Source organism: Ochotona princeps, chromosome 29, assembly GCF_030435755.1.
Source record: "Ochotona princeps isolate mOchPri1 chromosome 29, mOchPri1.hap1, whole genome shotgun sequence".
Classification (NCBI taxonomy): Eukaryota; Metazoa; Chordata; class Mammalia; order Lagomorpha; family Ochotonidae; genus Ochotona; species Ochotona princeps.
This window is the reverse complement of record NC_080860.1, coordinates 10,320,319-10,341,883: the sequence shown is the minus strand read 5'-3', so window position 1 is coordinate 10,341,883 and position 21,565 is coordinate 10,320,319. Positions and strand designations below refer to the sequence as shown.

General features: G+C 51.8%; 1 protein-coding gene across 3 annotated transcripts in view; it reads left to right on the top strand.

The window, feature by feature from the left end:
* The window catches only part of CIT (citron rho-interacting serine/threonine kinase), a 163,379-nt gene extending 142,021 nt beyond the window's left edge, over positions 1-21,358 (top strand). For 2 of the 3 annotated variants that reach the window (XM_036496409.2, XM_036496410.2), the window contains exons 33-48: positions 3,207-3,344; positions 3,847-4,027; positions 4,217-4,308; positions 4,901-5,005; positions 5,174-5,343; positions 6,440-6,520; positions 6,614-6,749; positions 8,534-8,673; positions 9,413-9,505; positions 10,896-11,004; positions 11,104-11,232; positions 11,882-11,962; positions 13,268-13,346; positions 13,454-13,633; positions 17,359-17,662; positions 18,862-21,358. In XM_036496409.2, coding sequence (XP_036352302.2) covers positions 3,207-3,344; positions 3,847-4,027; positions 4,217-4,308; positions 4,901-5,005; positions 5,174-5,343; positions 6,440-6,520; positions 6,614-6,749; positions 8,534-8,673; positions 9,413-9,505; positions 10,896-11,004; positions 11,104-11,232; positions 11,882-11,962; positions 13,268-13,346; positions 13,454-13,633; positions 17,359-17,662; positions 18,862-18,885 — 2,042 coding nt within the window. In that variant the 3' untranslated portion in view covers positions 18,886-21,358. Of the gene's footprint in view, positions 1-3,206; positions 3,345-3,846; positions 4,028-4,216; positions 4,309-4,900; positions 5,006-5,173; positions 5,344-6,003; positions 6,049-6,439; positions 6,521-6,613; positions 6,750-8,533; positions 8,674-9,412; positions 9,506-10,895; positions 11,005-11,103; positions 11,233-11,881; positions 11,963-13,267; positions 13,347-13,453; positions 13,634-17,358; positions 17,663-18,861 lie in introns of all 3 variants that reach the window. The other variant, XM_058656934.1, reaches the window with a different exon arrangement.
* The last annotated feature ends 207 nt before the right edge of the window (positions 21,359-21,565 follow it).

The window sequence follows — 21,565 nt, the reverse complement described above, 5'->3', positions numbered from 1 at the left end:
GCTATTTTAAATGCATGTAGTTTCGTTTTGTTGATTTTTTTTTCCTCTCTAAAAAAGGCAAGGATATTATGAAACATGCAAGTCATATTAAGGGATTAAGGGCAAAACGGCTCTCTCCAGCCTCAGCCACAGATCTGTTACTCAGCGTCACCCTTCATAGTCTCTTAGCCGTAGCTCTTGGATGTATCCGTGTTATCAGTTATATGATTGTTGTATTTAAAGAATGTGAGAAAATGAACATTTTTTTTTGGTCCTTTTCTGAAAGATACCTTTTAAAATTTGATTGTAGAGTGCTGCATGCTAATACTCAGGAATTGCCTTTGTTCTTTCAAAGGACTGCACAGTATTTTCTGGTGCTGTATTGACCTGCTGATGGCCGTTGAGGTTGTTCCCGATCCTCTGTTAGGGTGAACACCCTGCATAGAACAGTCTGTGGTTCCGCGGGTGTTGCGGCCATGGTATACATTCTTGTGAAATGAAGGTCGTGGGCATTTCCAGTGCCGGTAGTTTATGCCAGTTTATATTCCTCTCAACAGTATAGAGTTGTCTTTGTGGTCTTGAAAGTACTTGGTTCAGTAGAGATGGGAAAGGGCTTTAGAAAAGACCAAGCAAGGTGGTTTGGAGAGTTTTAGGGAAGACAAGGTAGAGCTGTGGTGTAGTAGGGTGGCATCCCAGTCAAACCTACTTTGGTCATAAATCAAGTGCTGGGTTTTGTATTATTCCTTTTCTGAAATCATATCCTCTTGTTGCTTTGCTTGCTTAACACCTGGAATAAAACACAAGGGTTTTATTCTTGGGGGTGGGTATTTTGCTTAGGGTTAAGCTGCCCACATCCTAAATCAGAGTGTGTGGCCTCTGTGCCTGACTCCAGCTTCCTGCTAGTGCAGGTCCTGGGAGGCTCTGGGGATGGCTTCATTACTTGGGTCCCTGCTGTCCTCCTGAGTTCCAGGCTACTGGCCTTGCCCGGCCCCGCCTCTTGTGGGCATTTGGAGATTAAACCAGGATTAGAGATTGTTTTGTGTTTCTGCCCTTCAAATACAGTGAAATAAATTTTTAAAAAGTGAAGTTTTTCAATCTATAATTCATCTGCTTTAACAGTTTTTTATGAAGATTTATTTTTATTAACAAGTCAGATATACAGAGGGGAGGAGAGACAGAGAGGAAGATCTTCCGTCTGAGGATTCACTCCCCAAGTGGCTGCAATAGCCGGAGCTGCTCCGATCTGAAGCCAGGAGCCAGGAGCTTCTTCTAGGTCTCCCATGTGGGTGCAGGATCCCAAGGTCCTGGGCCGTCCTCAACTGCTTTCCCAGGCCATAAGCAGGGAACTAGGTGGGAAGTGGGGCTGCTGGGATTAGAATTGGCCATGTGGGATCCCAGCGCATTCAAGGCGAGAACTTTAGCCACTAGGCTACTGTGCTGGACCCTTAACAGTTTTTAAATACTTTATTGAAATATAATTTGCTTTACATTCAATTTATTCAGTTAAATGTACAGTTCAGTTTTTTTGTTTGTTTTGCAAATTCACAGAATATGTAACTGTCATCAAAATGTAATTTTTGAGCATTTAAGTTTTTATTTATTTTTTTGTTTCTGTATTTATTTGAAAGGCAGAGCGACAGGGAGGGAGTGACAAAGCGAGAGCTTTTTTCTTCAGGTTCACGCCCAGATGCCTCCCAACAGCCAGGGCTGGGCCAGGCTGAAGCCAAGAGCCAGGAACTCCATCTGGGTCTCCCACCTGGGTGGCAAGAATCCAAGACTTGGGCCATCTTCTACTGTTTCCTAGCTCATTAGCAAGAAGCTGGGACCCAAACCAGGCACTCCGATATGAAATGCAGGTGTCTGAAGCAGTGGCCTAACCTGCTACGCCACAGCATCGGTGCTGAGTTTTGAATGTTTTTATTGCTCCCACTGACCCTGCCAAGAAAAACCTGCCAAGCTCTGTGCCTTTTGGTGGTCACTGCTTTTCTCTCCAACCACTGGCGGCCACTAATCTGCAGCTCCTTTCTTCTGGACATTGCACTTGTGGCATCATGCCACATGTGGCCCTTTGGGGGGCTCATTGCTTTCCCAGCATCTTTTGAATATTGATCTGCATGTAGCATCAATCAGAACTTCATTTCTTCTTCTAGCTGAGTATTTTCTTATGTGGATAGCACACCCTGTTTTTCCTTTAATCCCATGCATGGACATCTGGCTGTTCCTACATTTTGGCAGTCATCAGTTCTGCTGTTAGGAAACTTTATGTACATATTTTTGTGAGTCCATGTGTCTTGCGTTCTCTTGGGTACATGCCTGGGCATGGGGGCAGTTCGGGTTAGGTCCCTCCCTGGCCGTGCGATGTCCCGTTCACCCGAGCAGTGCAGGAGAATGGTGGCATCTCACTGGGGCTTTGGCCTGCGTTTCTTGAGTGACTGATAATGGGGAGCAGTTATTTACATGCGTGTTGGCCATTTGTTTACCCTCTTGGGGCAAATATCTGTTTAAACCCTTGGCCTTGTCCCCTTTCAGGATTTGAGAGGAAAGGAGAGCCATGGAGTAGGGAGAGGGAGAGGGGAGAAATCGCACATACTGGTTCACTCCCTCAGTGCCACAGTGGTTGAAACTAGGACAGGCCCCAGGGAGGAGCTGGCACATGGGTGGCAGGGTCCTGACTAGCTGAGCCATCACTGCCACCTCCACGGGTCTGCATTAGCAGGAAACTGAACCTTGAAGTGGAACTGATACGGGATGCGGGCCTCCCAAGGGGTGCCTTACTCTTTAGGCCAAATGCCCAGCTTCTTGGCCTGTTCTTCAATTAGTTTGTCTTCTGCTGGCATCATTCGCTGCACTGTAATGATTTTTTTTTAAAGATTTATTCATTTTATTACAGCCAGATATACACAGAGGAGGAGAGACAGAGAGGAAGATCTTCCATCCGATGATTCACTCCCCAAGTGAGCCGCAACGGGCTGATGCGCGCCGATCCGAAGCCGGGAACCTGGAACCTCTTCCGGGTCTCCCACGCGGGTGCAGGGTCCCAATGCATTGGGCCGTCCTCAACTGCTTTCCCAGGCCACAAGCAGGGAGCTGGATGGGAAGTGGAGCTGCCGGGATTAGAACCGGCGCCCATATGGGATCCCGGGGCTTTCAAGGCTAGGACTTTAGCAGCTAGGCCACGCCGCCGGGCCCTGAACTGTAATGATTTGTAAACTTTTTTTTTCCTCCAGAATTTAATCGGCGTCTTAAGGAGCGCATGCATCACAATATTCCTCATCGATTTAACGTGGGACTGAACATGCGAGCCACCAAGTGTGCTGTGTGTCTGGATACCGTGCACTTTGGACGCCAAGCATCCAAATGCCTGGGTAAGAGCCGGGGGTCTCTGTGTCAAAGAGCTGTCAGATGCAGATGCCTGGTACTTGTTGCCTGGCCTTTCACTCCTTGCCATCAGTCACATTCATCCACAAGCGTCTCCTTTCCATGGAGAATGTGATTGAGCCTTGAGCATATGTGTCCCCTGTTCATGACTGCAGCCCATTGTAAATTATCCCCATCTTTGCTCATTCCTAGCCCCTTCTTGTCAGGCTGGATTCCCCCTACCCGGCCCCAGATGACATCTGAAGGCTGATCCTTCCCACACCCATTTGTGGGCAACCTGGGATGAAGACAGGAAAATTAGGTCAAGAGCACTTGGCTCTCTCCTTCCTCCCCGCAGAGGCCTGGCAGCCAGGAAAGCTGAGGCATGGATAGGATGCCAGGGCTAGCCTCAGGGGCCAGCTGGGGTGAGGAAGCCTTAGGTTTGGCTGGAGACGGCAGAGCAGGGCTCAGGCCCAGCTGAGAGTTGGGTTGTACCCTGTTCCCTCCTAGAGTGCCAGGTGATGTGTCATCCTAAGTGTTCCACCTGCCTGCCCGCCACCTGCGGCCTGCCCGCCGAATACGCCATGCACTTCACGGAGGCCTTCTGCCGTGACAAAATGAACTCCCCAGGACTCCAGAACAAGGAGCCCAGCAGCAACCTGCACCTGGAGGGGTGGATGAAGGTGCCCAGGTAGGGTGGCAGGGCAGCTCAGCCTGGGGCAGGTGTTAACATGAAAGACAGAGAATGCCTTCCTCTCCTGTCATTTCCCAGGGAGGCATCTTGTCTGGGTTTTTTCCACCCCCCTCACCCGTCCATTTGACCCAACTCTCAGGCATTCAAATGTTTATTTATTTTTTTACTTATTTTTTTTCCCCCAAGGAATAACAAGCGAGGGCAGCAAGGCTGGGACCGGAAATACATTGTCCTGGAGGGATCCAAAGTCCTCATTTATGACAGCGAAGCCCGAGAAGGTAGCTGCACAGCTCAGGGGGGACTGTGAGTGCACGTGGCCTGTCCAAGCCTGCCGGCGTGGGCATGAAGGCTCTGGGTTTGGTTTCTGTTGGTTTGTTTTGTTTTGTTTTGTGTTTGCTTTTGGATTGCCTCGCGTGCCTTCTACGCTCTCCCATTTTTGAAAAGTGAAAACCAAGTGACTTTTCTAAAGGTTATTGGTGCGATACTCACATCTATAGGTCTCCCCCCTGAAGGACCCGCAGGGTGCTGCCCCGAAGATTCCACCTGCTAATACACCTTCTGGGAACTTCTGCCTCAGTCAACTAACCCATAAACCCGCATCGTCATCAGACATTTGACGGTGCTACGCATCTGACACACTTTATTTTGTTTTTATCTTCCCTCTCTGCCTTCTCTGCACATCTCTTTGCTTCTCTTGTTCTTGTGTGCCCCTCTTCACTTGCGTCCCCTGTCTTGCTCTCTCGCTCGCTCTCTCTCTCTCTCTGTTTCTCTCTCTCTCCCTCCCTCAACCCTTCTCCCTCTCCTCCCCCACAACTTCGTTCTTGTCCCTGTTCTTTTGTTTTTCTTTCTGCCCTTCCTCTTTGCACCAAGCTGGACAGAGGCCGGTGGAAGAATTTGAGCTGTGCCTTCCCGACGGGGACGTATCTATTCACGGTGCTGTTGGTGCTTCCGAACTCGCAAACACAGCCAAAGCAGGTGAGGGGGAGCCAGGGCTGGGCTGCCTGCTGGGCCCTCCCTCCCCAGTTCCCATCGTAGTGCGTGATTGAGCAAGGGGTGGTGTGGGAGCCTCACATCTCAGGGCCGTCCTCCCTGGGGGTAAGGAGGACATGCACCCCCAATGCCGCACCCTCTGCCATCTCCTAGATGTCCCATACATCCTGAAGATGGAGTCCCACCCGCACACCACCTGCTGGCCCGGGAGGACTCTCTACTTGCTAGCTCCCAGTTTCCCTGACAAGCAGCGCTGGGTCACCGCCTTGGAGTCGGTGGTGGCAGGTGGGAGAGTTTCTAGGGAGAAGGCCGAGGCTGACGCTGTGAGTATGGGCGTGGGCACAGCGGCTTGTCTCCATGAAGGGATTGACTCAGTGCTGATCTGCCCACAGAGGGTCCTGTTGGCCTCCCTCCCTCCCTCCCTGAAGAGAAATGGCTCTGGGCCAGCCTGAGCCAGGGTCTCTGGGGAGGATGAGGCCCCGAGGCAGTGGGTGGCACACCTCTAGCTCAACGTCTTCAGCCATTTTACAACATGGGGATTCGGCAGCTGTAGCCGACTCTTGGGCACGACAGCACATCCACTCTCCTGCTGCGGGGTGGAGTTGGCGTGGTTGGAAGGCTTGAGTCAGATGCACTGGGGCTACTGGCAGCCCCGCTGGCCCCAGCACGACTTTTCTTCACCTTCCCCATGGCTTCTACAGTAGCTGTTCTTCTGTGGGCAGGTCTGAGATTCTCCTCGTGCCTAAGCTGTTAAAGATGTAGGTGTGCTGTGATTGGCAGCCTTCCCCCTAGGAATGTTCTAAGATACAAACAGTACTCATCACTCCCTGGCCCAGAGAACTACCAACAGCTCAAGGACTAGCGCTCAGGACAGTCTTAACCTGAGCTTGCTGATTGAGGGCCTGGTCCCTGGGTAGACCTGTAGTGCCGACCTGTTGCATTGTTGCCTTTTACTGAAATCCACATTGATGTGTGCACAATAGGCCCAGGACAGTACTTCCTTGGAGATCCTGCCCGCGTGGGTTCAGGTACAGAGATGCGGGGGCTCTTTGATTGGCTGCTGACACCTCTGCACTCTCGCTGCCGCGTGGGGTGGGGAAGGAGCTGGCCATGCAGCTTATTAACCCTGTGCAGGTGGAATCTCTTTTAGCTTCCGCTTACCTGCTAGCACAGGATAGCTTTGTGGGCTGACCACGCTCACTCCTGTCTACGTCCCGGTCCAGTGAGGCCTCCTTGCCGATTAACAGCCAGTCCAGAGACGCCAGCGAGGCTCGTGTGTTTCCTTTGGAACCCAAAGCGAGATTCAGGGCAAGCGCAGAGCAACTGTTTCTGAGTGTGTTATGAATAGCTCGCTGGTTGGATCCCTAGCACTCCAGTCTCAATGCATCTTCTTTGATCTTTTCTCTTGTGGATGAGAAGAAATGGCTTGGTAACTCCCTGCTAAAACTGGAAGGTGATGACCGGCTGGACATGAACTGCACACTGCCCTTCAGTGACCAGGTACTGCCTCCAGGGCCCTGGCAGCAAGGGAGGGGCTGAGGTTTGTGTGGGGACACGACCATGCTGACATTGTGCCCTTGGGCCTCTCCGCAGGTGGTGTTGGTGGGTACCGAGGAAGGGCTGTATGCACTGAATGTCTTGAAAAACTCCCTGACCCACGTCCCAGGAATTGGCGCCGTCTTCCAAATTTATATCATCAAGGACCTGGAGAAGCTGCTCATGATAGCAGGTGCAAGGCCAGGGGCAGGGCACTTGTCCTTTGCCTTTGAAGGAAGCTGTGTGTTCAGCCAAATGCCAGGCTCAGGGCACACAAGGCCAGGTCGCTGGTGGCACAGTGAAGTGGCAATGGCTGTTTGGCCTGACCTCAGCTGATGAACTGTGTCTGTCTACCTCCACTTCCCTGTTGGAGTCCAGTTTAGCAGTGTCTGACCCCCCGCTCAGAGCATCCCACTGATGTGCCAGGTGGGGAGTGCCATGTCTCAAAGCCTTGACCCGTCCAACCTTCTGAGTGCACTGGAGCCACTGTGGGCTGCCCTGTTCCAACGGGGCCTCCCTTACATGATGGGCTCTTGCAGAGCCACTGCTGCATTCTCTGCTGCCTCTCATTTTGTCCTGCCTTTTTAAAAAACCTCTTTTGCTCTCCTTTGTTCTGACAGTGAGAGTTAGTGGCAGTCAGAACCAGAGGTTCTTCAGAATATCAACCAAAGACCAAAGGTGTTTTCTTACATTACCATGGTACAGTTTGTTTTGCTCTCTTGTTGGCAGCACTGTATTTTTAGGGAGAAACAGTCCTATATTGATTGGCGTGAAGATCAAAATATCCAGTTACTTATTTCAGGCATGGCTGCTTCCAGGGACTGAAATAATAATATAGTCAGGAATCGACTTTCGATCTTTCTGCTATTTTCCTGCCCCATCCTCCTCCCTTTCCTTCTTCTTTTGAGCAGTTTTAGATCCAAAGTGAAATTGAGGGGAAGGCGTTTCCCATTGGTCCTTCCCTCTACGTGCCCTGTGCACCCCCACCAGAGTGGTGCGTTACTTTGACCCACTGGACTTGCACGGTCTGACACGTCATCACCCATGTTGTGCAGTTTGTACCCCAGTTCACTCCTGGGGTCATTGAATTCTGTGGGTTTTGATAAATGCATAAATGTAATGACACGGCCACTGGGCTGCCATCTAGAATGGTTTCACGTCATTCAGGAAATGTGGCCCTTACTGTAATCTTACTGTCTGATCTGCTGCCTGTTGTCAGGCTTTTGCGCTCCGCTCCAGTCACGGCCTGTTGTTTTTCCTAATTCATGGCCCAGCCTGAGATCAGGCATTGCATTTCATCCTGTCTCTGCAGCCCTCTCTACTCTGCAGCAGCTCCCAGGCCCTGCCTGATGTTGGGATATTGGCACATCCATGTCTGTTGCTGCATAGATGGGTGCCTATGGTCTTCCCGTTACAGCCTTTCTGTGTTGATGGAGGAGCTTGTCGGGCAGGACAGCTCACACACTCCAGGTGTAGGTCTGCAAAGGGTCCACCCACCTGGAATGTTGACAGGAAGCCCAAACATTTGCTCAAAGATCTGCAGCATGGGCTGGATGAGTGTGTGCAGGTGGAGCTTCCCTAATTGGAAAATCCAGAATGCAGTTTTTTGAACCCTGACATTGCCTTGAGTATGAAGTTGCACAACTGACCCCATAGAATGGGCGTAATGAAAATGCAGGTGCACTGAACGTGCTGTGTGAGATGAGCTTCCAGTTGCATGCAGAAAGAGTGAGTGACACCTCAGTGAATTTTATGTTTAGACTTGGGTCTGTCCCCAAGATAACCTCATGAGATGCACATATTCCAATGTCTAGAGGAAAACACCAGATCTGAACCACTTTGGGTCCCGAGTGTTTCCAGGAAGTGATACCCATCCCCGGTGGGCCATCTGAGGTTTCCACTTGTGACTAGAACCACAGTGGCAGCTGCCTCGTGACTCTTGGGCCTCACACTGACCGGTGGCTGTTTACCCCTCAGGAGAAGAGCGGGCCCTGTGTCTTGTGGATGTGAAGAAAGTGAAGCAGTCCCTGGCACAGTCACACCTGCCCGCCCAGCCTGACATCTCACCCAATGTTTTTGAAGCTGTCAAGGGCTGCCACTTGTTCGCTGCTGGCAAGGTAGGCAGTCCTTGGGGCCACTGCTGGAAGAACATTCTAGAAAGTGGCACTGTCCTTCAGGTGTGGCGTTTGATCTTGGAAATCTCATCTCCTCAAACTGGGTTAAATTCCTGTTGCTGCAGCCTTTAGGGATCTGGAAAATTTGCATAGCTGTGAAATTCATACTAGTTTTAGATATGAAAGAAATGTCTGAGAAAAATAAGCTTAACCAATTTAAAAGGATAATTTTTAAAAGTGTGTGTATGGGATGAGCCTTTTCTTGCTCTGACACGGAACCCCGAGTCTGAACTGGATGACAGGATGCTTTATTTCTGGAAGTTTATAAATCCCAGTGTATGGCATTTATGTAACAGAAAATCAGGTCATGAGAAGTCAGATAAATTTTTTCGAAGTTTCTGCCATCTTCAAATTTGGAACATAAATACATTTGTTTAACACTTTTTTTTAAAAAAAAAAAAATTGATCCATTGGTAAAGTGGTTAAGATTGGGTACCCTAACATCCTGCATTAGAGTGCCTGGATTTTAGTCCCAGCTCTGGTCCCAATATCAGCTTCCTGCTAATATGGCCATTAGGAGGTAGCAGGTCAGGTCCCCGCCAACCACATGGAAGATCTGGATTGAGGTCTCTAAGCATCCAGGCCACACGACCCTGAGTGCTGACGGGGACTGAGACCCTGTGTTCCCAGTGGTGACATTCTCTCTGCCTCTGCTTCTTTTTTCTCCCCACTTGCTTTTCAGATCGACAATGGGCTGTGCATCTGCGCAGCCATGCCCAGCAAAGTAGTCATCCTTCGCTACAACGAGAACCTCAGCAAGTACTGCATTCGCAAAGTGAGTCGAGGCCTCACCCGTGCCCCCTCCCCTGCCTCCAGCACTCCCGCCAGTGTGAGCAGAAGCCCCACGTCCCACAGATCGGCTGGAAGGGCTGCCATCTAGCTGTCTTTCAACCTGTGGCCCCGGCATTGCTGGAGAGGCCACCAGAGCTGCTGGTCACTCACTTTCCTTTGCTTGGTTTAGGAGCTGCCCACCCACCCATCCAGCCCCATGAATTCAGTCTTGCTGTGAGGGCGGGAAGTTGCTAATGAAGGAGAGAGTTGTTCTGAGCTAGTGTTGGAAAAGGCTCTTTCCAGGGACCTGGCAGGTCTGAGTTCCCCTGGCAGGAGCTTTTCTTGGACCACAGCAGTGTCTAGGAATGAGCTTTTGGAAAAGCCAAGGTGAGCCCTATTTTGCGTCACAGTTCAGGAGCAGCTTCTTGGAACAGAGGGAGTGTGCTGGTGACTGCTGTGGGGACATGGTGAGGCATGGCCTATCAACCCTCAGCCTAACCTGCCTTGGATGCTTTAACCTATCTCGGGTGCTTTTCAGTCCCACAAATGAAACGAGGGGCAAATAGCAACACACAAGGGCTGCTGCCCGCTGGAGCAGAGATTTCATTCTGCGCCGGATATCAGTACCTTAGTTAGTGCCTCAACTGAGTGGGTAGCGAAACCAGGAACTGAGCTGGTTGTTTCCAAACACCTTCCACTGTGGTTCTGAACAGCAGGGTATGGGGGTAGTGCTCGGGTAGTACCCAGTTTCCAGGTAAGGGAGAGATCCTGTGTTGGCAAAGCTGAGCTCCAGAACTGTGGTTTGTGTCTCCAGTCCTTTGACTGTATCACACTGCCTCCTTAAGAAGGCAGCCAGTAAATACCTAGTGGTTTCGGGTTTGCATTCGGCTTCTGGAAGCTTCTCGGAAGTCATTGCTGCTCCCTGATTCCTGCCCCCACTTGGAATAAGCATGCCTGATGTTCTGGTGATTGTAGGACTGGCCTAGAAAAACAATGGGGGTAGTCAAAGATGATGATGGTTGCTATAGGTAAGGAAGGTTCTCGCTGGGAGCTGACTGAGCAGGACAGAGCCAGGGCCACTCCTCCCAATAGTCGGTATGTTGTTCTGGGCGCTTGTCTTTCCTCCAGTAAGAATGCTGAGTTGTTGACATTGTATCTACTCATGGTCCCTGTGCTTATGACCCTTTGGGGACTGCAGTCTTCTTAGTCTGGGTTTGCAAAGAGCAATAGGAAGAAGTAGCTGGTGGGTCTCTGAGAGGCATGCACTGTGATAGCCTGTGCGTGATGTGGAGCCCCAGGCAGGCTTGGCGGCTACCTGCAGAGCAGCAGGGGACACTGGGGCATCCTGTGTGGTCTCTCACATCCTCCTCCTCCCCTGCCCACTGCTTGTCCAGGAGATAGAGACCTCAGAGCCCTGCAGCTGTATCCACTTCACCAATTACAGTATCCTCATTGGAACCAATAAATTCTACGAAATCGACATGAAGCAGTACACGCTCGAGGGTAGGGCCGTGTCCTCTCCCCGCCCCCATGCATGCTCAGGGCTGCCCCGGGGTTGCTGTAGCTCCTGACATGCGCCCGTCTCCTCACGTGCCTTTGCAGAGTTCCTGGATAAGAATGACCACTCCTTGGCGCCTGCCGTGTTTGCCTCCTCGTCCAACAGCTTCCCAGTCTCGATCATGCAGGTGAACGGCGCAGGGCAGCGAGAGGAGTACTTACTGTGCTTCCACGGTGGGTCACAGCTGCTCTTGGGAGGGCAGGGCCCTGGGGCGTGGGGAAGCCTAGCCTGGGCCCACTGGGACAGGAATGGCCAGTGGGACCCTGGGGCACTGGGAAGCTTGGCTTGGGCCTGCTGGGCCAGTAGTCAGCGGGACCCTGGGGTGTGGTGAAGCCTGGCCTGGGGCTGCTGGGCCAGGAGTGGTCAATGGGCCCTAGGCACTCAGGGACTGTTTTTCCGTCACCCGAGGCACCCATAGGACCTCTCTTCCCCACAACGAGGGCACTGGCCCTGTCCACCCTGTCCACTCCTTCCACCCCTTTCTCTGGCTCTTTCCTTCTCTCTTCTTCACCCTCTTCCCACCTTTCTGTCTCCTTCTCCTTCCCTCCTCCCCTCTTTCTCTTCCTGCTCTCCATCTCCCTTTCACTTGAACGCCCTTTTCTCTGATAGCAGTCTTAAGACAGGTAAAATAAACTGCTAGATGAAAGACAAAATGAAACAAAAATCCTTTGCTTGAAATAAAACAGCTGGCTTGGCTGAGGGCTTCAGGTTTGCATGGCCCAGTTCCGTCTGGCCAGAATGCCTTGGGCTCGGCTCCTGGTCTACTGTCACAGTGTCACCCACATATTGGGCTCATGTCCCTCTGGTCTCCTCCTCTTTCAGAATTCGGAGTGTTCGTGGACTCCTACGGAAGACGTAGCCGCACAGATGATCTGAAATGGAGTCGCTTGCCTTTGGCCTTCGGTACGTGAGGTGCAGTGCAGACAGCCCAGCCTTTTCCAGCATCTGATGTCCTGGGAGGGACTTCCAGGGAGGGAATTTACAGGTGGAATTCTTTGTGCCGAAAGCGCTGTGCTCGTGGATTCCTTCAGACACCCAGTGAGATGATCACCCGAGTGAATGTTCCTGGCAGGGAGTGTGAGGCTCCTGGGGCTGCTTCCGCCAAATCCAGTCCCAGCTTGGGAAGTGTTGTTAGGCTCTTGCAATAGAAGGGAGACAATTCCCTGTGGATTTCAGTCATATTTCAAAAGGCTTCTTGGTGATCCATGGCATAGCTGAGTGCTGTTGAAGCAGCCAGTTGTAAGTCAGCAGGAGGGTTAGGTCATGCTCACTCCTTTAGCTGATGTGGACAACACTGCAGGGAACATGTTTGTGCTGACCTGCTTGCTTTTGTCCAGTGGGATTGTAAGACCCTCAAAGTGGAGTTGCCAGGTGCAGGAGGAAAAATGCACACACATATCTGTGAATATTCTGAAATACCATTATGGCTGTGACAGCTTTCAACATGGCCACTACCAGGCCACTGTAACCTATTTTGTTTGCCTGTGGTTGCACTGCATGCCACACCAAGATCTTGTGAGGCCCAACAGCTCATCATTGCCGTGATTCTGTGGCTACCCCACACCCTTGTGCTCCTTACACTGTTAACAGGTCTCCTGTGCAGGCGGCAGGAACCCAGTTACTTAAGCTGTCTTCTGTAACCTCCCAGAGTGTGTACTAAGAGACATCTAGACTGGGGAGCTAGGGCTGTGCAGTGTGACGTAGGATGTGGCCATCCTGGTCCTGTTAGGCCAGGCTTCTGCCCGTCAGCTTACGACTTTCTTGTGCTTCCATTACTTGATGCAGATATGACACATGAAAATACACATGCTGATATGGTGCCCAGATTTTTTTTTTACCAGTTAATGTAGCATGCTTTAGGTGTTTCTCTGATCCCTGTTTATATGGCTAGCCATGAACTTTGACTGTTTTTGTATGTTGGTACATAGAGAACCAGTTTGTGCCATTTCTAGCAGTGCACAGTTGCCCAGATTCACCCGTGGGATTCAGTGGATCCCCTGCAACATACGGTTGAGCTGTTGTGCTGTAACAGGCTATGTGGCAATGAATAAGCTCACACATGCACAAGTGTGTTGGCACGTGGATATGTGCGTAGGATAAGTCCCTGTTGGGAAATTGTTGAATTTGAAAGCTGCATGGAGCCAGGTTTTAATTTTCCCTGTTCCAACTCTTCTTTGACCATGCCCTCTTTCCATGGTGCCCACACAGCCTACAGAGAACCCTACCTGTTTGTGACCCACTTCAACTCTCTGGAAGTTATCGAGATCCAGGCCCGCTCCTCTCTGGGGTAAGCACTGCCTGCCTGCGCTTTGGAAAGTCTAGATGTTGGTGGGGAGCACGTGGGTTTTGTCCCCCACCTACAGTGCACGTGAACTCTCGTCCGGAACTCTGCAGGACCCCTGCCCGAGCTTACCTGGAAATTCCCAACCCACGCTACCTGGGCCCCGCGATTTCCTCGGGAGCGATTTACCTGGCATCTTCCTACCAGGATAAACTACGGGTGATTTGCTGCAAAGGGAACCTGGTGAAGGAGTCTGGCACCGACCACCACCGCGTCCCCTCCACCTCCCGCAGGTACCCAGCTTCTCCCCTCCCTACTGCTCGGACCCAAGTGGTTTCCCACAGAGCAGAAGCAAGTCTTGCCCTACTGGCCACTGGTTTCCAAGGCATCACTCTCTTTTCACACTTAGACCACTCATCTCTCTAAGATCCGCAGGATCGAAAAGACATGCTCCTTCACAGGGGCCGTCTGCCCTTCCCCTGGCGAGCATTTCTCTGGCTGTTAAAGCTGTGTTAACGGCCGTGAAGCATACTGCCAGTGCTTGAACGGATGGATTAGTGAGCTCCCCGAGTCATGCTGCTTAGGAAAGGAAGAGATGGAATTTGGCTAGCACCTGGGGAGGCTCATGGTCCAAGCTGGGGCAGCCCCTGGGTATGGCATCTGACAAGGATGGTGGATCAGGGGAGGCGGAGAGAGGCAGGGTCCCAAAGAGAGCTGGGGAGGGTGTGCTTATGTCTGTGAAGCCAAAGTAGGAATAACCCTATCCCATCACTTCCTCAAGGCCCGTCCCTTAGTCACGTGGCTAGATTCAGTTGCTTTAGCCAATGGCATTGATCCATTAATCACTGCCATGAGATTTTGGTGGACCAAACCTTTAATACTGGGGCCTTTGGAGGACCCCAGACTATACCCAAACTCTGACAGCACGTATTTTGCTTTTCTTGTTGCTGGGCTTGCCTGGTGGGGTGGTGGAGTGTAGAAAGCCAGGTGCTGCCCCACCCCACCTGCCGCCCCTGATAGTGTTCAGAGCATGGTGGAAGAGACAGGAGGGTCCTGGACGGGATTTACAGAGAGCTCACGGGGAATGTGCCTCATGGGAAAACTGTGGACCCCAAAACATCTGCGCCAGAATGAACCTGGTTGTAACTTAATGTTCTTCACCAACTCTTTGGAGTATCCTCAGAGCACACAGTAGAGAGGTGAGTCTGTGATGGCTACAGTGCAGGGGAGCTTCCGTCTCCAGAGGACCAGGAACTCCGAGGGCCAGGAGCCAGATCCAGGCTGCTGTGTTGGGAGTGTGAGACATGGGTTCACCCAAGACATGCCCTAATCTGGGGGCCCAGTTGACTGGACTGGGATCTCTCATCCAAGTACTAACCAGACCCGGCCCTTCTTAGCCTCCGAGATCAGACGAGATCAGGCACGTTTAGGGTGATATGGCCGTAGACTGGACTGGGATCTCAGCAGCCCCACTTGTCTCCTGTGAAACAGTTCCCAGACTCACCCCCCGTGCCCAGGTCGGAGATGCAGAGGTGATTAAGGCCCTGTCATCTCGTCACTGTCAAGGGAGGGACCATCTCTAGGATTCCACAATGCTTAGGTTTGGAGAAAGACAGACCCAAGCTCACTGTTGGCAGATTCCATCCTTCTGTTGACCTCTGGCAGTTAGTGAATCCCAAGTGTTTGGTCAAAGTGAGCTTAGTCCCAGGACCTTGTTGAAGAACAGGCGCTCATCCACAAGATCCCGAACTCTTTTGTCTTGAGATGCCTAGCTTAGATCTTGAGTTTCCTGGGCTGCCAGAAACAAAGCATTGCAACATTTTTCTGCACTGTGTCACTAGTTAGATGGCCAGGCCTTGCCACCTATGACTCTGTGGTCTCCCGAAGAATTGCTTCCTCGCTGGTGACCAATGGTTCCAGTGGTTGTGGCAAGGGACAGAAAGGGTGTTTGCTTTCCAATGCCAAGCATGGCTGGAGCATCAGTTATGAAGTCTGTAGTTGTCCCCGGGTTCTAGAATGGTCTTTTTGCTGCTGACTGCTCTGGGCAGGCCAGCATGTGAATGGTCAGCATGGCTAGTTGTGATTTACTGCAGGCCTCATCTCTGGTCTTTGTAACGACAGGCAGTGCAACTCTCTGCAGAAAACTCAACACTGATGTGGTATGCCATCAGTCCCTGGCAGATGTGCAGGCGGAAGGCTGCGCATTCAGCTCGAGTAGTGGACACCTCCTTTCTAAAATGACCTTCCTCAGGCTGGCCTCCCTTCCCTTGGCCTCACTGCTCCCTCCCACTCATTTTCCGATGGCCCCTATTGGACACTTCACCATTTCTGTTCCATTTCACATAAGCTTACTGCAGTTCCCCCACTTGACTTGTCATTTCTTTTCATTGGTCTTTCATGTCTCAGAACTGTCTGGCTAGGGAGTTGAAATCTGAGTGGTCTTTTCACAGGGTTTTGACCATCCAAGCCTTTGCCAGCTGGAGCAGCCTGGGGAAGCGAGAGAGAGGGACAAGAGCCTGGCCTCAGACATGGTGCCCTCCTCTCAGCAGACACCACTGGTTCCTCAGAGCAGGAAAGAGCGAGTGTTCTCTCTAGAGGTCCAAGGGGCAGGTGCTTTGAGCTCCGTGGGCCCTCTGGCTTGACTTTCAGGTCCTGTCTTGCAGTGCAGAGGCAGCCAGCCACAGACAGCGCAGAGACAGATGGCCATGTCCATGAGCCAATAGAACTTTATCCCCTAGAAACAGGCAGGGGTCTGCATGTGGTCCTCCGGCCTGTCCCAGACTATCCTTCCTAGGAGATCGGGTCTTGGCTGCACAGGGGACAAGAGGGGTTTCCATAATGAGGGTAATGCTTGAAGGAAAACAAAATCAGATCGATACAATGCCTACCTCTTCCAAAGACAAGGAATTGCCTGTTCAGGCTTCAGATGGGTCTTTGGGAAAACCAGAGCTGCTCTCAAGTTCTTCTCAAGAAATGACTTGTGCCTGATCTCGTGCAAACCCTACATGAACGTGCAGACATCCCAGGATGAGGGCAGAAATGTCTGCATGTAATTCATATTTGTTTCCTTTCTACAGTCAGCATGTAAGTGCATTGTAACCTAGATTAAAAGAAATATCTGTGGTGAAATAAATTAGTTTTCTTGATTGCCAATTTTGATAAAACCCTGACCAGTCAAAATATGCGCAATTTTGGCCCTGTTGAAGTGAGGTGGCCTTTTCCCAGCCTAAGTTCTACCCAGATCATAATGGGCATCCCAGTTATGTTTCTGCTGACCAAAGGGTGAGAAAGAAATAACCGAGAAGGTCAAAGTTCAGCTTTCACTGTACCAGGAGACCTCAAAAAATTCATGGGAAAACAGGAATGAAAAACTAAGTTTATTTGAGAGGGGCAAAAAGTTTTGAAATCCATGCAGTTCTTCCATAATGTGTATTTCCTATGCATTTTTTGAAGACTGCTGGTATTTCTGGGCCTTGCTGCGTCAGAGAGGTCCCGGAGGCCCAGGAAGGGGGACCCAAGCTGCAGCATGGGCTTTCTAAGACCACGTCACACGTGGAAGGTCTTCGTGGGTCATTGTCCTCTAGGTGTCAGCAGGCTGCACCCCTTCCTTCTGCGCCTCCTAGGCTCTGGGGAAGCCAGGTCAGGGGGCTGCAGTGTGGGGTTTAGAAGGTCCATGTGGCTCACCTCACCTGCTCAGGCGAGTCCCCGCCTCCCCACAGGCTCCATGATTCCCATGCCTGCGTGACAGCGGTCACACTTGTCCTTAGCTCATAGAGCCGTCCCATCCTTTCATGAGATAACGTGGTGCATGCACATCCAGAGCTCAGCTCGAGGCCTGGCCCGCAGCAGGCACTTGGTGTGTAGCACAACTCCTGCCTGCACCCTTGGCCTTACCACGGACATACAGCCCTAAGGCTGAATGCCAGCTCTGATCTCTGTCTCCTCCTCCTCCGAGAGGCCAGGGCATTGGGGGTGACTTGGAGGAGGCCCTCAGCTCCCCACCTCCTTTTGTTGCCAGCAGCCCCAACAAGCGAGGCCCACCTACGTACAACGAGCACATCACCAAGCGTGTGGCCTCCAGCCCGGCACCACCTGAAGGCCCTAGCCACCCCCGAGAGCCAAGCACACCACACCGCTACCGTGAGGGGCGCACAGAGCTGCGCAGGGACAAGTCTCCCGGCCGCCCCCTGGAGCGGGAGAAGTCCCCCGGCCGCATGCTGAGCACGCGGAGGGAACGGTCCCCTGGGAGGCTCTTCGAAGACAGCAGCAGGGGCCGCCTGCCAGCAGGAGCCGTGCGGACCCCACTCTCCCAGGTGAACAAGGTAAGGTGGCACCTGGGGCTGCATGCCTGCCAGGTTGTGGAGGCCCAAGGAGGGGCGTGGGGCTCATTGGCTAAATCCACACCTTGCATCTGCCAGAATCCCATATGGGGGTCAGTTCATGTCCCAGCTGTTCTACTTCCCATCTAGTTCCCGGCTTGTGGCCTGGGAAAGTAGTCCAGGATGGCCCAAAGCCTTGGGACCCTGCACCCGCGTGGGAGCCATTGTGCCAGGCCCATAAATAAATAAATCAGAATTTTTTTTTTGAGTCTACTGCCTTCCTACCTTTCAAATGAATTTTGAAATATATGTGTAGTCCTTAATAATGCACATTTTCCACATGCTTTCTGAAGCTCGTCGTGTACAGGCCCATCTGCTGGTACACACAGCATGTTTCTAGGAGCTGGGAAAAGGACCAGTCAACCTGCTGTTCCTTCTTTTAAATCACAATAGTGTAATCCATTTGTTTGGGACACATTTATAACAAAATTCCTTCTATTGGTGTACACCTCAAAAAGCCAGAAGCACAGCCAGCTTCCTCCAGGTCTCCCACATGAGTACAGGGACCCATAGATTTCGGCTATCCTCTGCTGCTTTTCCAGGCACGTTAGTAGGTAGCTGGATTGGAAGTGGAGCAGCCAGATCTCGAACTGGCACCCATATGGGATGCTAGTGCCTCAACAGGCAGCTTTATCTGCCCTGCCATAGCACTGGACTCTTTGTGGGCTTTTTGAAGTTTCCAGAAGAGGGGCTGCCCTGTGCCAAGGAAGCTGGCCCATTCCTAGAGACCACACTGCACAGTGGCGCCATCTTTCTTGGGGGGGCTGATTCCCTGGGAGGCATCCTTCTTTAATGCCACTTGTGGTTTATTGTGGGCACCTTTACTGGTAAAGAAAGAGGGAAAAGCCCTCCAGATGTCTTTCATCCTTTCTGATTTACCAATGAAACTGTGTGTGTGTGTGTGTGTGTGTGTGTGTGTGTGTGTGTGTGTGTGTATGCATGTGTGCACGCAGCAGCAGAAATACACAGCCAGCTTTGGGGCCTGTTCAGCAACTGCCTTTCCCTGAGCCCAAGCCCCGAGCACTCGCCGCGAGCTGCTGCGAACTGTGTGGACGGGATAGTGAGTTGAGCGCAGTAGCTTCTGGGGCCGGATGGGCTGAGCTGGCTAAACCGCCCACCTTCTTCCCCACTTCTGTTCCTAGGTCTGGGACCAGTCTTCAGTATAAGTCTCAGCCAGAAAAAAACAACTCCTCATCTTAACCTGCAGGAAAATACCAAACATACTATGGGACTCTGCTGAAGGGGACTCCAGCGCCTGTCTGCTCAGCGGCTCCCTGGCATGGTTGGGCCCAGACAGACCCGCCTCGGCACAGACGCCCATCCCCAGGAGGTGCAGGCGGCTCAGGCGCCCCCTCAGCGCCTTCTTGCAGTCATCCTCTTTGCACTTTGTTACTCTTTCTCATGAACTTTTGTAAAGCTTTAGCCTGTACCAGTTCATCCAAGGACACCAACCACAACCCCCCAACTAACTACAGCGTGGTTAGAATCCTATTTAGCTACTCAAAGACCATAGGGTTGGTTGGTTTTTATTTTGGTTTCATTTTATTTCTGGTTTACTTTTTTGTTTGTTTGTTTTTAAGACAACAGAATTCGTAATAGATTTGAATAGCAATGTAGTTCCTGTTGCAGTCATTTTTAGCTAGATCTCCCCATCAGGTCTCTGCTACTGAAGCGTAGTGTAGAAGAGTCCCCGTCAGTTGGCTAACCTCCTGCACCCACGTAGGCTCATTATTGGTCAAGTCCATTCTCATAGATGGCCCTGTTTTACCCAGGGTGAAACTGTAGCCAAATGTTTACTGTTCTCATTGCCTTCTGCGGCCTTGCCGGCTTCCCTTCCCACCAGCTGAGAATGTACGGAGGTCATTGGGCCTCAGCTCGGAGGCAGTGACTTGGGGCCAAGGGACCTCTCTGAGTTTTCCTTCCCTGCCCCTTGGCGTCATCCACCCAGCCTGCTATTCCTCCCGCTTGCCATCGTAGCTCTGGCCAGGAAAGCATGCAAAAGACCTGCTCCAAGCAGGAGGGCGGGGAGGGGTCCAGGGATGCCCACCTCCCTCCCATGAGGGCGTTGCTCCCCGCTCTACAATGGGGGGAGAGGCCTGCCCAGGAGTTTGCATGGCGGTTCACTGCATGTGCTGCCCTCCTCCAACATGGCTGATCCTTACCTGTATGAAGACCACCCCATCGCATAGCTCCTGCCGACTCAAGACCCTCTGACCACTGACCAACGAACTGGCCACCCCAAGCTGCAGCCTGTAGCACTGAACAAACAAAACACAAAAACGCTCAAGCCTTACGACCAGAGAAGGATTTCAGCAAAGCCCCTCGCCACACTCAGTCCCCGCTCCGCCCGCCACGCTCCCTGGCCAACTCCTTCGCGGGTGACTCTGTGTTCACACAAAATCCAGCACGGTTCTCCCCTCCTGCTCCCACAAAACTGTGACTTCCCAGATGAGCCTTTTCCTAGGGCTAGCCCCGAGACCAGGAAACTGGAGGAAGAAGCCGCAGCTCAACTCTTCCCACCCAGCCAGGGTGGGGGTGTCTCCCCTTAGGTGCAGTGCGGCCCCCACTAGGTCCCTCTCACCCCTCGGGGGAGGGCGAGATTCCTGGCAGCTGGCACAGAACCATCCTAGAGGCTCTGCAGTTGGCAAGCTAACTAGCGGCCTTACTTCTGCCTTTAATCTCCCACGAGGCACCTCTCGCTTTGGATTCTCCACGCCTCTTAGGCACGCCTCACTGACCGAGGCACATCCTGGGCATAGGCTCAAAAGGTAGACCTGTTTCCACCGCAGCAGGTGAACATAACCGTGTTTTCAACCCGTGTGTGTCCACAGTTCAGGTCGCTTTCCCGATCACAACCTTGGCCCAAATCCTGGCTCCCTTCCTGCTAGTCTCTGAAATAACCTAAGTGCTTTTCTTGTGTGAATGCCCATGAACCTCCGTCTCGTGGCACCGTTGACCAGCGTGTTGCTGTTGTGTTCCATGTGTTGCTTGGAGTCTTTAGGGTCATCCCTCTCCCCGACTCCCCTCCCTTCCCCAGGGAAGATCTGACCGAATGTTTGCTGAAGTGTCTGTCTCTTGGTCCACGAGTATTTTTGGAAAGGTCCCTGAACGTTGGTCTTTCAGTCTTGGCATTTCATTTCAGATCTCCATGAGCAATGGGCAGCTGACGCCCTGAAAGTGTATATCGTGTGTCTCATCTGTGAAAATGCTTCCTGCTCTATAGAACTAGCTCAAAGACTGTACATATTTACAAGAAACTTTATATTCGTAAAAAAGAAAAACAAAAAAAGGAAATTGAATTGGTTTCTACTTTTTTATTGTAAAAGGTGCATTTTTTCAACACTTACTTTTGGTTTCCACGGTGGCAGGTGTGGACAGCCACCCCTCCCAGAGAAGGTGGGGCGGGAAGCTCCGTGTGGCCACCAAGATGCCAGCAGGAAATAACCGTTACCACGAAATTGCTGTCAAAAGCTTCTTAGCATCTGTAAGATTCTAGGTCTCCAAAAGTACAGGCTTTTTTCTTCATTACCTTTTTTATTCTGAACGCAGAAGGCGAGGGAGCCATTCAAGATCCACCTTGAGAGGAACGGACTTGGTTGTGGAACAATAGTGAAATAAAGCAATGATCTCAAAACGCTGGCTGCCATGCAATTGTCTTTTCTCGAGAGACCCTGAGCACCCACCCCCTGGTGTCAGCCTGGGCACGCTGTCCAGGCCTGGGGCCTTCCCTCTGCAAGGAGTCTCTTGCTCCTCTAGGGTGGGCTGGGAAAGCAGGCTGGTAATCCTGGCATAAAGACGGGCAGTGTTCTGGAACTGTGGCATTGTTGTGGTTTAACCAACATCCCA